Source organism: Microcaecilia unicolor, chromosome 7 (assembly GCF_901765095.1).
Source record: "Microcaecilia unicolor chromosome 7, aMicUni1.1, whole genome shotgun sequence".
NCBI classification, from domain to species: Eukaryota; Metazoa; Chordata; class Amphibia; order Gymnophiona; family Siphonopidae; genus Microcaecilia; species Microcaecilia unicolor.
In genome coordinates, this window is record NC_044037.1 from 119,312,181 (window position 1) to 119,328,352 (window position 16,172).

At 44.1% G+C, this 16,172-nt stretch overlaps 1 protein-coding gene across 1 annotated transcript in view; it reads right to left on the reverse strand.

Annotated features, from left to right (window-relative positions):
- Window positions 1-16,172, reverse strand: part of ITGAL (integrin subunit alpha L) — a 430,397-nt gene that overhangs the window by 106,682 nt on the left and 307,543 nt on the right. The window contains exons 20-21 of the mRNA XM_030209478.1: window positions 412-553; window positions 146-265 (exon numbers count right to left, since the gene is read on the reverse strand). Of these exons, the coding sequence (XP_030065338.1) occupies window positions 146-265; window positions 412-553 (262 nt within the window). The remainder of the gene's footprint in view (window positions 1-145; window positions 266-411; window positions 554-16,172) is intronic.

The window sequence follows — 16,172 nt, forward strand, 5'->3', positions numbered from 1 at the left end:
GGGAAATCATCTTAACTACAAGCACACATTGTTGGGTTCCATATTAGGAAATTACTACCCACTATAGCCTGAAATTGTGATACTGGAAAAATTGCTCCCTGCCTACCACTACAAAAGCTAACAGTCGTACACAGATTGGACTAACCTTAATATTCCTTCTGAAGATGGGATGGCTGATGTTGCAGGATACCTTGCTGGAGTTTTCTTTCTCCTCACCCTCCAGCTTCAACATTTCAGCACAACTTACAATGGTCTTACCAGTGGACTGTGGAGGAGAATAGTAGTAGATGTTTCATAAACATGTAATATAATGCTGCTATTTGCAAATTCAGAGTTACTTCAGTCTATGGCTCAAAGCCTCAATCCTCCATTCTTTTTATTAATTAGATGGTTTTCTTTTTACTTTCATACCTTCTTTACAGATGCCTTCCTGAAGGAGAGGCCCTGAGGGAACTCAAACCACAGCACAGTGCGATAGGAATCTTCTCCATTATTCTCCAGCTCCAGGCTAGGGTTCACAGTGGCAGCTTCCCTCAATACCATATTCTTATCTCTGCAGGGCAGCAAGGATGTTACTTCTAGTTATTATGTGTGTGGGAGGAGAAGATGATTTAAGATACAAAGCTAATAAGAATTTTCTAATGAGATGACATTTTGAAGTGCCTTTCAGCCCTATTTGTTTTTAATTCCAAAATGTTGTGAATAGCAAAATATCATCACTTATCATCACTTGGTGCTACACCTAGATATCAATACAACTCAATTCATTCACATGAAAAGGTAATTGGATGGTTCCAGCTCATCAGGGACAGGCTGAATCAATCCTTGTTCTTCCCCTTTTCCACTTCACCCATGGAACTTATAGTTTCTATTCTTCAAAATTAAAGCTGGAACTACAGATTCCATCATACAAACAGGGCTGGGCCAAATTCTTTTGCAATTACTGCTGACCACCTAAATGGTATTTCTTGTGACTTTGTAATATATAGAGGGACCTTTGCGGAGAAAATATGGGGGACCTTAAAAAAATGTCTTGATCAATTTTTTGTTTATCTTTGGAAAACACCCCCCCTTGAAAATTGCCCCTATGGAGGAACATAGATAGCGGATGGGGGTGGGGGGGTGGGGGAGTAGGCCTGAGTCAGCAGAAATATGTACCAGGAGTTTTGTTGAAATCCCCTTGTCTGCCTCCTTCTGCTTTCCCGGCATACTTTGCACCTGCAAAATATGTGGGGAAAAGCCTCCTTACAGCACCACCTGCACAGCAGAATTTGAAAAGGAATCTCCATGGGGAGTTTCCCTTTCAAAATTTGCTAGCATTCCTGACCTTGAAAAAGACCTTCATTATGTATAGAATTATGTGCACATGCATTATTTTGAATACACTAGAGCATCAATGTGTTACTTATGTCAACCTATACAGAAAATTATTTCTTATTCGTACCTCTTTGAAGTGCACTTCCTGTCCCAAAACTCCACAGATAAATACACAGACTACCTTGAAGATCTGATAGATAAACACACAGACTATCGATGTCCTCTCTAAGGAAGTGGTAAAATACTAGTGCAATTCAGGGCTGCCAAAAGGGAGGGTCGGGGGGGGGGGGGGGTGTCAAAATTTCCCGGGCCCGGGCCTCAGGGCCGTGCTGACACGGTAAGCAAGGTAAGCAATGCAGGGGGGCGCCGACCTCTAGAGGGCGCCACTCACTTGCAAAATCTTTTACCTGAAGTTGTGATTCTCCTCTCTCCCCTGCCCGCATCAGGAAGTGAAGGTAGCCCACCAGTGCTGAGACAGACACTCTGCTCTGCTAAAGCTGTTTGAAAGAGTACAACCAGCAGCTATTTATGGCTTTGGTGTGTGAACAACTTTCATTCAGGGTAAGCTGGAACAACATTCAAATTAAAGAGAACAGGTTTGGAGGCAGGTGTGCAAGTGAGACTGGGGAGAAATAAAAAATAAATAGTGTAATTGTTATCTGTAAGTGGTTCAAAGTTTTTGTTTTTTGAGCATGTACACTGAGAAGAGGGCATGACTGCAATGATGTGTACATAATTATCATAGCTACAGCTAGAATCCATTTAATTGGCTGAGGTTCAAAGAGGAAGTTTAGCTGACGTATAGTGTAGAATAGCTGGTAAGTAAAAATCTGATTGCTTTTTTTGTGTGTTTGTTTTTATATAAAACATTCTGCTTGGATAGGGAGAGTTTGTGATATTTGAAAATACATTTTGCTTTAATGAAATTGCTAAACTTTAGAGTCAGAGACTTATCAATGAGGGATACATACAGTGGAAAGGAAGCCTTGGAAACAGAGTTAAGAGGACAGATACCAGCAACAGAATCAGATACTGGGCCAGCATGATCAGAAAAAGAAAGTCACCAGCCAACAAAGGTAGAAAAAAAATCATTTTATTTTCATTTTAGTGTTTGGAATATGTCCACTTTGAGTATTTACATCTGATATCTTATTTTGCAATGTATAGCAGTCTCCAAGAGACTGGGCTCCCAGTGAGCCAGGGAGGTCAGACTGTGTAAATGAGATGGAGACCCCCCCCCCCTGTAACAAAGACAGGAACATGCATAATCAAAGCTTAGGTCTCTGCAGTTACAAGGGCTGGCCATTCCTAATTATGCTAATAGTGTTAAGTAGTTTTTAATAGGCTAAGTCCCACTGAAAAGCCTCTTTATAAAGGCAGTGCTTTCTCTGGAGAGTAGTGTTAAGAAACAGCAGGAATTGTGTTTATTTTTTTAAACTGCTTTCCTGTGTAAGCTAATTTACAGTTTTCTAGTATATGCTTGACATTGAAGGGTGTGGTAGACCCTTTTGTCAGGTCTGGCTGGGCCTGTAGTTTTCAGTCTAAAGGAAAGACAGGTAGCAATGGAGAAACATCTAATGAAGAAGTGAGACGGGGGGGGGGCACCAACTGATAGTCTGCAGGGGGGCACCAGAGACCCTTGGCATGGCCCTGCCGGGCCTCCAATGGGGGCCCAGCGTTGGGGTCTCTCTCTCTCTTTCCTGCTCCTGATGGGACCCGAGCAGGAGCAGGAGAGAGAGAACTCTGGTGCCGGGCCCCCCTTTGAGGCTGGGGAGGACCCGGAGCTTCCTCCAGCGCCGCTCTACTGAGCAGCTGCTTTTCCTCTCAGGCGTGCATACTCGGTTTTGAAATCGAGCATGCCCTGAGAGAAAAAGCAGCCACAGGGGCAGGCAGTCAGAGCTGTAGGAAGACATCTTCTGCTGGCGGGGGCCTTGGGATCCCTGCCAGCCAAAGTATTTCCTGTTGCGGCAGCGATGGGGGGGGGGCTGCGGCGGCAGTGGCAGTGATCAGGAGGGTGGCAGCGTACGACGATTGAGGGGGGGGGGGGAGAGGCAGCGGCCCTGCCCTGGGCCAGGCAGCGGGAGCCCTGCCCCGGGCCCAGTTCAGTCTGTCAGTGGCCCTGCTGCAATTCTCACCTAAAATGTAAACTGTAAGTCACTTTGAACCGAAACTTGTTTTTGGATAACAGTGGGATACAAGAATGCAGAAATAAATAAATTTACATGGGTAAGCCATTTTAACATTCTAGATATTTGGTCTTTGTTCTAGTCTATAACATGTATCTTATAAGCTCTTTGAGCAGGGATTGTCCTTCTGTTGTACAGCGCTGCGTAACCCTGGCAGCGCTTTAGAAATGTTAAGTAGTAGTAGTAGTACATACTCTTTTCTGAAAGGTATAGTCAACTTCTTTTCAGTTAATGAGCTTTTGATTATAGACAGAACTGCTAGGATCTATGACATTGCTGTGTATTGTGCATGATTATCCACCTTCTTCTATACTTTGTTTAGATTGGCTGTTAACCATTGTGAAAAACAAAATTCCATAAACATTGGCAGAGACATATTGAAAACTTTTGCATGAAAAAATACTTCCTGACATTACTCCTGAGTCTGCCCCCCTTCAACCTCAATTCATGTCCTCTAGTTCTGCTACCTTCCCGTCTCTGGAAAAGGTTCGTTTGCGGATTAATACCTTCCAAATATTTGAACATCTGTATCATGTCACCCCTGTTTCTCCTTTCCTCCAAGGTATACATGTTCAGATCAGTAAGTCTCTCCTTGTACGGTTTGCAACGCAAATCCCATACCATTTTTGTAGCTTTTCTTTGCACCGCTTCCAGTCTTTTTACATCTATAGCAAGATACAGCCTCCAAAACTGAACACAATACTCCAGGTGAGGCCTTACTTGGAGTATTGTGTTCACTACAAAGAAAAAGAATACTGAAGTACATTGCTTTTTTTTTATCGGTTGGAATAGATTGCTGTATCTGACCTTGGACATTTTGGTGGTAAGGCATGTTATAAATTAACTTCTTGATATTCAGCCTATGGTAAGTGAATGATCTTAAAGAAGCTGACTATTACAGACTGAATCTGACCTGGATATTCAATGCCAGACACTGGTATTGAATATCCAGGTCTTTAGTGGCCACTAGAAGTTACCTGACATAGGCCAGTATTCAGATTGGTGCCCGGGAGACAGGAGAATGAGACTGGGAGAATTACTTGCCCTATCTACTGTTTGCATACAGAGAAGTACCCCAGGAGTTTACAGGGTTCTCCCCATTTGAACTACTTTATGGCTGGAAGGTGAAAGGGCCTCGACCTAATAAGAGAACATTGGGAGATCAACTCTGACACCACTGTAGTTGAATATGTAGTTAATATGCAATAGAAATTAGAAGACCTTATGGGCTTTGTCACAGATAACTTGCATGCGGTTCAGACTAAGCAAAAGACCTGGTATGATTGCAAGGCCTAAAATAGAGAATTTTATGAGGGCCAACAGGTACTTGTTTTAGTCCCAGTACGTCAGAATAAACTTCAGGCTAATTGGGCGGGACCTAACAAAGTCATAAGGCGCCTGAATGATACAAACTATGTTATATCTATGGACTCTCAAGACAGAAAGCAGTGTACCTTTCATGTAAATATGTTAGAAGTCTATGCAAATTGCACAGCCATAGTACTAGCTGTGTGTAGCCCACCAGAACAGTGTTAGGATAGTGAATCCATACCTGACCTTCTAGCAGGGACATTACCCGAGGGATCTGACACTGAAAGAGACCATCTAAATGCACAGACTATGGAAAAACCTTCAGTCAAAAAGGAGAACTACAAGGACAACCGGAAACATGTACAAAAGAGGCACATTTTATATGCTCTAAGTGTGAGAAAGATTTCAGTATGAAGAAAGAGCTAATGCAGCACCTGAAAAATAATAAAGAAACTGGAATTTGTACAAGTGTAGAATATGGAAAAAGCTGTATCAATAAAGCAAACATTACAGAACATCAGGAAAGCATTCATAACAGAATATCTTCATGTCCTGGTTATGACATTAGCTTCAATCAGGAAGAAAGCTCCTCAAGAAATGCAAAATTTCACCCATAAAAGAGACCAGTTTCAAGTACGGAATATAAGAAAAGTTTCAGTTGCAGGAAATTATTGTCAAAGCAGCACAGAATCCATTCACGATTGAATCCGTTTACATGCACTGAATGTAGGAAAAGCTTTATTTATAAATCACAGCTAACAAAGCACCAGAGAATCCACACAGGAGTAGCATATGCTGAGTGTGATAAAAGCTTCTGTCAGAAGATACTCCTCACTATTCACAAATTGAAGCATACAGGATTAAAACTGTTAGCATGTACTGAGTGTGGTGAAAGCTTCTGTTATAAGCACTGGAAGGGCAATGAACATGGTAATGCTGATAGACTCTCTAGATAGGAAGAGCCAGAAATGCCCTGACACTGGACTGTTGAGACCCAACCAGAGGTCTATAGAGGCTGCAGTTTGGGGTCTCTCTCTTGAGGGAGGTGCAACAAAACAGTGGGTTTTAAGCCTATCAATTGTATTGATTATTTCTTGAAGTGTATCTCTCTAGTTTGGCCATCAGGTGGTGCAAGTTTATGTTTAAAGCTGTTACAGAGAAATGACTGTTCCTTCTTTAGTTAGCACACAGAGAAGAAGTTAACCTGCAGTGATGAGGCCAGTTACTTTTAAAACTTGTTGTTCTGGGCTCTGATTGGCTCAGGAGCTCAATTTCAGCTAGGATGTACTGGCTTTTTCTCCAGTCTTTGCCATGAAGAAGAGAGAGAAAGACCTCTTTGCTGAGGTCCTGTGAACAGTTATATTTGATAACCTGTGAGCAGCTATATGTCCTGATCTCCCCAGGTACTATTTAGATAGTAAACAAATGTTTAGATAGTGTTATATTTGATCCGTATTTTAGTTACCTGTTATTGTTTTGCTGATTGCACCTTTTCTGTTCATTGTTCTAATTTTTCATGACAATAAACATTTTTAGTTTATTGCCTCTACTTGTCTGGAATGACTAAGAATCCTGGTGGTTTGTGTATTGGGTCTGTGGGTGCTTTCTAAGAACTATGGGACCACTGGGAGTGTGGCCCCAGTAACCTAGGAATCAATGGGAATAATTTGACAGCAGGACACTCACCAAAGAGGTGGCTGTGACCCAGTTGGCAGGAGGAGGGTGCTAGTGTACAGCACAAGTGGCAGATGCAGATGGACCTGAGCTATGCTGGGGATAGACCCTCTAAGTGGCTGTGGGGTAGCCCCAGGTGGGTGGCTAGGCATTTCATGACATAGTGCTAACTTTATCTGGGTACTTAGTCCCAGCTCAATCCTAACTCCACTCTCAAACCACCCTGGCACTAACTGAACAGTACCACGGAGGTCTGTGCTAATATTTAATGTTTAAGTGCTGTTAAATATCAGTGGTATAGCCTGCCAGAAGAATTTAATCAGGTAGGAGCCTTCCTACCTGGTTAAATTCCACTGAATATCTACCCCTAAAATGTTATGTTGTGCTATGTTAAAAAATTTAATTCTGTGTGTTGCAGGATCCAGAACATAATGGTTTGAAAAGAGGGAGGATGTGTCAAGCAAATTTGATCAGTTTCTTTGTGTGAGTAGAGAATTAGATAAGGGGCTTAGGCTTCATGTGGTGTGCTTGGATTTCAGCAAAGTTTATTTTATTTATTTATTAGGATTTATTTACCGCCTTTTTGGCGGGTTCACTCTGTTTAGTATTTTCATGAGCTATATTGCCAAAGTGTCCTTAGGAAAAGTTCAGTATATTTATGATCAATATTGCTGAAGTGTCTTTAGATAGAATACCTTCTTTTCTGTTGAAAGATCCTTCTCCTGAGTTATTGAATTGACCAGCTTTTTTTGTTAGCACTACTCTGGCTTCTGGTTGGTTTAAAAACAAAATTACAGAGCACATCCGAGGACATGGATTACTGAGACCGAGTCAGCACGGCTTTTGTGTGGGGAAATCTTGCCTGACCAATTTACTTCAATTCTTTGAAGGAGTAAGCAAACATGTGGACAAAGGGGAGTCGGTTGATGTGGAGGGGCATATTTGAACAAAAACGTCTGTCTCCATGGGCGTTTATCTCCGAGAACGGGTCCGTGAAGGGGCGGACTGAACTGTATTTTCGCAAAAAATAGACGTCCATGTTTTATTCGACAATTTGTGAGCTGGGCGTTTTTGTTTTTCAGTGATAATGGAAAATGAAAGCGCCCAGCTCAAAAACGAATAAATCCAAGGCATTTGTTCGTGGGAGGGGCCAGGAGTCGTAGTGCACTGGTCCCCCTCACATGCCAGGACACCAACCGGGCACCCTAGGGGGCACTTTTACAAAAACAAAAAAAAAGGTGAAAGAGCTCCCAGGTGCATAGCACCCTTCCCTTGTGTGTTGAGCCCCCCAAATGCCCCTCAAAACCCACTGCCCACAAGTCTACACCATTACTATAGCCCTAAGGGGTGAAGGGGGGCACCTACATGTGGGTACAGTGGGTTTGGGGGGGTTGGACGACTAAGCATTAAGCAGCACAATTGTAACAGGTGGGGGGGATGGGCCTGGGTCCACCTGCCTAAAGTCCACTGCACCCCCTAATAACTGCTCCAGTGACCTGCATACTGCTGCCAGGGAGGTGGGTATGACATTTGAGGGTGAAAATAAAAAGTTGTGAAACGGCATATTTTGTGGTGGGAGGGGGTTTGTGACCACTGGGGGAGTCAGGGGAGGTCATCCCCGATTCCCTCCAGTGGTCATCTGGTCATTTAGGGCACTTTTTGGGGCCTTATTCATGGAAAAACAGGGTCCAGGAAAAGTGCCCTAAATTCTCGCTAAAAACGCATATTTTTCTTCCATTATCGGCGAAAGGCGCCCATCTCTGATCGCCCGATAACCACGCCCCAGTTCCACCTTCACCATGCCTTCGACACGCCCCCATCAACTTTGTCCGCATCCCCGACGGAGTGCAGTTGAAAATGTCCAAATTCGGCTTTCGATTATACCGCTTTATTCGTTTTTGTGAGATAAACGTCTATCTCCCGATTTGGGTCGCAATATAGGCGTTTTTCTTTTTCAATTATAAGCTGGATTGTGTATCTGGATTTTCAAAAGGCGTTTGACAAGGTACCTCATGAAAGGCTACAGAGGAAATTGGAGGGTCATGGGATAGGAGGAAATGTCCTATTGTGGATTAAAAACTGGTTGAAGGATAGGAAACAGAGAGTGGGGTTAAATGGGCAGTATTCACAATGGAGAAGGGTAGTTAGTGGGGTTCCTCAGGGGTCTGTGCTAGGACCGCTGCTTTTTAATATATTTATAAATGATTTAGAGATGGGAGTAACTAGCGAGGTAATTAAATTTGCTGATGACACAAAGTTATTCAAAGTCGTTAACTCACGACAGGATTGTGAAAAGTTACAAGAGGACCTTACGAGACTGGGCGGCTAAATGGCAGATGACGTTTAATGTGAGCAAGTGCAAGGTGATGCATGTGGGAAAAAAGAACCCGAATTATAGCTACGTCATGCAAGGTTCCTCGTTAGGAGTTACGGACCAAGAAAGGGATCTGGGTGTCGTCGTCGATAACACGCTGAAACCTTCTGCTCAGTGTGCTGCTGTGGCTAGGAAAGCGAATAGAATGTTGGGTATTATTAGGAAAGGTATGGAAAACAGGTGTGAGGATGTTATAATGCCGTTGTATCGCTCCATGGTGCGACCGCACCTTGAGTATTGTGTTCAATTCTGGTCGCCGCATCTCAAGAAAGATATAGTAGAATTGGAAAAGGTGCAGCGAAGGGCGACTAAAATGATAGCGGGGATGGGACGACTTCCCTATGCAGAAAGACTAAGGAGGCTAGGGCTATTCAGCTTGGAGAAGAGACGGCTGAGGGGAGACATGATAGAGGTATATAAAATAATGAGTGGAGTGGAACAGGTGGATGTGAAGCGTCTGTTCACGCTTTCCAAAAATACTAGGACTAGGGGGCATGCGATTAAACTACAGTGTAGTAAATTTAAAACAAATCGGAGAAAATGTTTCTTCACCCAACGTGTAATTAAACTCTGGAATTCATTGCCGGAAAATGTGGTGAAGGCGGTTAGCTTAGCAGAGTTTAAAAAGGGGTTGGACGGTTTCCTAAAGGACAAGTCCATAAACCGCTACTAAACGGACTTGGAAAAATCCAAAATTCCAGGAATAACATGTATAGAATGTTTGTACGTTTGGGAAGCTTACCAGGTGCCCTTGGCCTGGATTGGCCGCTGTCGTGGACAAGATGCTGGGCTTGATGGACCCTTGGTCTTTTCCCAGTATGGCATTACTTATATACTTATATACTTATATACCCATGATATGGGGAATATTGTACTGACTCCAATTCCTAAACAGGTAGATGGTGATTTATCTCAGGTTTCTTACTTTAGGCCTATTACTAATATTCCATTTCTTACTAAACTGGTAGAATTTGTTGTGGGGTCTTAGTCATCTGATTACATTGAAAGACTTACCTGCTTATAATCGAACGAGAAAAACGCCCAAGTTCCGACCTAAATCGGGAGATGGACGTTTATCTCACAAAAACGAATAAAGCGGTATAATCGAAAGCCGATTTTTGGACGTTTTCAACTGCACTCCGTCGTGGATGCGGACAAAGTTTATGGGGGTGTGTCAGAGGTGTGGCGAAGGCGGAACTGGGGCGTGGTTATCTGCCGAACAAAGATGGGCGCATTTCACTGATAATGGGAAAAAAGTATGCGTTTTTAGCTAGAATTTAGGACACTTTTCCTGGACCCTGTTTTTTCACGAATAAGGCCCCAAAAAGTGCCCTAACCAGCTTATAATCGAACGAGAAAAACGCCCAAGTTCCGACCTAAATCGGGAGATGGACGTTTATCTCACAAAAACGAATAAAGCGGTATAATCGAAAGCCGATTTTTGGGCGTTTTCAACTGCACTCCGTTGCGGATGCGGACAAAGTTTATGGGGGCGTGTCAGAGGTGTGGCGAAGGCGGAACTGGGGCGTGGTTATCTGCCGAACAGAGATGGGCGCATTTCACAGATAATGGGACAAAAGTATGCGTTTTTAGCTAGAATTTAGGGCACTTTTCTTGGACCCTGTTTTTTCATGAATAAGGCCCCAAAAAGTGCCCTAAATGACCAGATGACCACTGGAGGGAATCGGGGATGACCTCCCCTGACTCCCCCAGTGGTCATAAACCCCCTCCCACCTCAAAAAATGATGTTTCACAACTTTTTATTTTGACCCTCAAATGTCATACCCACCTCCCTGGCAGCAGTATGTAGGTCCCTGGAGCAGTTGTTAGGGGGTGCAGTGGACTTCAGGCAGGTGGACCCAGGCCCATCCCCCCCCTACCTGTTACAATTGTGCTGCTTAATGCTTAGTCGTCCAACCCCCCCCCGAACCCACTGTACCCACATGTAGGTGCCCCCCTTCACTCCTTAGGGCTATAGTAATGGTGTAGACTTGTGGGCAGTGGGTTTTGAGGGGGATTTGGGGGGCTCTACACACAAGGGAAGGGTGCTATGCACCTGGGAGCTCTTTTACCTTTTGTTCTGATTTTGTAAAAGTGCCCCCTAGGGTGCCTGGTTGGTGTCCTGGCATGTTAGGGGGACCAGTGCACTACGACTCCTGGCCCCTCCCACGAACAAATGCCTTGGATTTATTCGTTTTTGAGCTGGGCGATTTCATTGTCCATTATCGCTGAAAAGCAAAAACGCCCAGCTCATAACTTGGCGAATAAAACATGGACGTCTAATTTTTTCGAAAATACGCTTGGGTCCGCCCCTTCACGGACCCGTTCTCGGAGATAAACGCCCATGGAGATAGGCGTTTTCGTTCAATTATGCCTCTCTTAATCTACTTTATGGATCTCAACATGCATTCTAATCTTTCCACAGCCCTGAAACTTTACTGTTATCTCTGACCTCTGAGGTCAGGCAGGTTCTGTGTCAGGGCGGCGAGATGGTGTTCCTACAGTTCAACATCTGTGCTAACTTTGACACAGTTAACCATGAAATATTACTATCAGGGGCATTTTTGATAGAACGTCTAAATCAGAATTTGGACGTTTTACAAAAATGTCCAAATTCTGAATAGGAAAGAAGGTCATTTTCGAAAAGATAGATGTCTATTACTACTACTACTACTATTTAGCATTTCTATAGCGCTACAAGGCATACGCAGCGCTGCACAAACATAGAAAAAAGACAGTCCCTGCTCAAAGAGCTTACAATCTAATAGACAAAAAATAAATAAAGTAAGCAAATCAAATCAATTAATGTGAACGGGAAGGAAGAGAGGAGGGTAGGTGGAGGCGAGTGGTTACAAGTGGTTACGAGTCAAAAGCAATGTTAAAGAGGTGGGCTTTCAGTCTAGATTTAAAGGTGGCCAAGGATGGGGCAAGACGTAGGGGCTCAGGAAGTTTATTCCAGGCGTAGGGTACAGCGAGACAGAAGGCGCGAAGTCTGGAGTTGGCAGTAGTGGAGAAGGGAACAGATAAGAAGGATTTATCCATGGAGCGGAGTGCACGGGAAGGGGTGTAGGGAAGGACGAGTGTGGAGAGATACTGGGGAGCAGCAGAGTGAGTATATTTATAGGTTAGTAGAAGAAGTTTGAACAGGATGCGAAAACGGATAGGGAGCAAGTGAAGGGTCTTGAGGAGAGGGGTAGTATGAGTAAAGCGACCCTGGCGGAAGATGAGACGGGCAGCAGAGTTTTGAACCGACTGGAGAGGGGAGAGGTGACTAAGTGGGAGGCCAGCAAAAAGCAGATTGCAGTAGTCTAAACGAGAGGTGACAAGGGTGTGGATGAGGGTTTTGGTAGAGTGCTCGGAAAGAAAGGGGCGGATTTTACGGATGTTGTAAAGAAAGAAACGACAGGTCTTGGCAATCTGCTGGATATGAGCAGAGAAGGAGAGAGAAGAGTCAAAGATGACCCCAAGGTTTCGAGCTGAGGAGACAGGGAGAATGAGAGAGCCATCAACAGAAATAGAAAACGGGGGGAGCGGGGAGGTGGGTTTGGGGGGGAAAATGAGAAGCTCGTTTTTGGTCATATTTAATTTCAGGTGGCGTTGAGACATCCAGACAGCAATGTCAGACAAGCACGCTGAAACTTTGGTTTGGATGCAAGGTGAGATATCAGGGGTAGAAAGGTAGATTTGGGAGTCATCAGCATAGAGATGGTAGGAAAAGCCATGGGATGAGATTAATGAACCAAGGGAAGAAGTGTAGATAGAAAAGAGGAGGGGACCAAGAACAGAACCCTGAGGTACGCCGACAGGCAGAGGGATAGAAGTAGAAGAGGATCCACCAGAGTGAACGCTAAAGGTGCGGAGGGAGAGGTAGGAAGAGAACCAGGAAAGGACAGAGCCCTGGAATCCAAGTGAGGACAGGGTATCGAGAAGTATGCTGTGATCGACAGTGTCAAAAGCAGCGGAAAGATCAAGACGAATGAGGATGGAATATTGACCTCTGGATTTAGCCAGTAATAGGTCATTGGAGACTTTAGTAAGCGCAGTTTCGGTTGAGTGGAGAGGGCGAAAACCAGATTGTAGTGGGTCAAGAATAGCATGTGAGGAGAGAAAATCAAGGCAGCGGCGGTGAACAGCACGCTCGAGTAATTTGGAGAGAAAAGGAAGGAGGGAGATGGGTCGGTAATTAGAGGGACAAGTAGGGTCGAGTGAAGGTTTCTTAAGGAGAGGTGTGACCACAGCATGTTTAAAGGCAGCAGGGACAGTTGCAGTGGAAAGTGAGAGGTTGAGAATGTGACAGATAAAAGGAATAAGAGCAGGAGAGATGGCATTAAGAAGGTGGGTGGGAATGGGATCAGAGGAACAGGTGGTACATTTTGAGGAAGAAAGGAGAAGTGTAGTTTCCTCAATAGTTTAAAAATGCGGTGGACATCTTGTGATTTGGATGTCCTTTTTTTGGTCCATTTTCGAACAAAAGACATCCAAATGCGATACATCCAAAACAGAGGAGGAGTGGCTTAATGGTTAGTGCAGTGGGCTTTGGTCCTGGCAACATGGGTTCAATTCCCAGTGCTGCTCCTTGTGACTTTGGGCAAGTCATACAGTGGTGGAAATAAGTATTTGATCACTTGCTGATTTTGTAAGTTTGCCCACTGACAAAGACATGAGCAGCCCATAATTGAAGGGTAGGTTATTGGTAACAGTGAGAGATAGCACATCACAAATTAAATCCGGAAAATCACATTGTGGAAAGTATATGAATTTATTTGCATTCTGCAGAGGGAAATAAGTATTTAATCCCTCTGGCAAACAAGACCTAATACTTGGTCTCATGATGAGCTTTGGGTTTGGCTTGGGGGTTCTGGTTTATGCCCCACATGAAAGTTGGCGGTGTGCCTTGTAAGAGACATGAGTTCTAACTGCTAGGTAAAGTAGAAGCGGTTCCTCCATGGGCAATGGCTTTCTGCTGCACTGCAGGTGCTTCCTGGTCAGCACCACAGGTGTCCACCATACCTGACTAGCTTTGGGAATGGCGTTTTCCAGACCAATCTTCCACAAGGGGTGCACTTGCATTCACCATCTGATATTATGTCCTCTGGGACCGTGCCATCTGGAGTCCGAAAAGCAGTGACTTTTCCATTCCCTGGTGTGTAGTGTAAACACTTTGTGGGTTTTTGCAATAGCTGTGTTAGCGAATATTCAATTTTAATACTTTTAGCAGGTTGGAAGGAAAGAAATTGGGTAGGTTGCGGAGTTTGAGAACTGTGATTGATGTCTGTATTTAAATTTAACATATAAATAAGTAACTAAATACATAAGTACATAAGTACATAAGTATTGCCATACTGGGAAAGACCAAAGGTCCATCTAGCCCAGCATCCTGTCACCGACAGTGGCCAATCCAGGTCAAGGGCACCTGGCACGCTCCCCAAACGTAAAAACATTCCAGACAAGTTATACCTAAAAATGCGGAATTTTTCCAAGTCCATTTAATAGCGGTCTATGGACTTGTCCTTTAGGAATCTATCTAACCCCTTTTTAAACTCCGTCAAGCTAACCGCCCGTACCACGTTCTCCGGCAACGAATTCCAGAGTCTAATTACACGTTGGGTGAAGAAAAATTTTCTCCGATTCGTTTTAAATTTACCACACTGTAGCTTCAACTCATGCCCTCTAGTCCTAGTATTTTTGGATAGCGTGAACAGTCGCTTCACATCCACCCGATCCATTCCACTCATTATTTTATACACTTCTATCATATCTCCCCTCAGCCGTCTCTTCTCCAAGCTGAAAAGCCCTAGCCTTCTCAGCCTCTCTTCATAGGAAAGTCGTCCCATCCCCACTATCATTTTCGTCGCCCTTCGCTGTACCTTTTCCAATTCTACTATATCTTTTTTGAGATACGGAGACCAGTACTGGACACAATACTCCAGGTGCGGTCGCACCATGGAGCGATACAACGGCATTATAACATCCGCACACCTGGACTCCATACCCTTCCTAATAACACCCAACATTCTATTCGCTTTCCTAGCCGCAGCAGCACACTGAGCAGAAGGTTTCAGCGTATCATCGACGACGACACCCAGATCCCTTTCTTGATCCGTAACTCCTAACGCGGAACCTTGCAAGACGTAGCTATAATTCGGGTTCCTCTTACCCACATGCATCACTTTGCACTTGTCAACATTGAACTTCATCTGCCACTTGCACGCCCATTCTCCCAGTCTCGCAAGGTCCTCCTGTAATCGTTCACATTCCTCCTGCGACTTGACGACCCTGAATAATTTTGTGTCATCGGCGAATTTAATTACCTCACTAGTTATTCCCATCTCTAGGTCATTTATAAATACATTAAAAAGCAACGGACCCAGCACAGACCCCTGCGGGACCCCACTAACTACCCTCCTCCACTGAGAATACTGGCCACGCAATCCTACTCTCTGCTTCCTATCTTTCAACCAGTTCTTAATCCATAATAGTACTCTACCTCCGATTCCATGACTCTGCAATTTCTTCAGGAGTCTTTCGTGCGGCACTTTGTCAAACGCCTTCTGAAAATCCAGATATACAATGTCAACCGGCTCCCCATTGTCCACATGTTTGCTTACCCCCTCAAAAAAATGCATTAGATTGGTGAGGCAAGACTTCCCTTCACTAAATCCGTGCTGACTTTGTCTCATCAGTCCATGTTTTTGTATATGCTCTGCAATTTTATTCTTAATAATAGCCTCCACCATCTTGCCCGGCACCGACGTCAGACTCACCGGTCTATAATTTCCCGGATCTCCTCTGGAACCCTTCTTAAAAATCGGAGTAACATTGGCTACCCTCCAGTCTTCCGGTACTACACTCGATTTTAGGGACAGATTGCATATTTCTAACAGTAGCTCCGCAAGTTCATTTTTTAGTTCTATTAATACTCTGGGATGAATACCATCAGGTCCCGGTGATTTACTACTCTTCAGCTTGCTGAACTGACCTATTACATCCTCCAAGGTTACAGAGAATTTGTTTAGTTTCTCCGACTCCCCCGCTTCAAATATTCTTTCCGGCACTGGTGTCCCCCCCAAATCCTCCTCGGTGAAGACCGAAGCAAAGAATTCATTTAATTTCTCCGCTACGGCTTTGTCCTCCTTGATCGCCCCTTTAACACCATTTTCGTCCAGCGGCCCAACCGACTCTTTGGCCGGTTTCCTGCTTTTAATGTATCTAAAAAAATTTTTACTATGTATTTTTGCTTCCAACGCTAATTTCTTCTCAAAGTCCTTTTTTGCCCTCCTTATCTCCGCTTTGCATTTGGCTTGGCATTC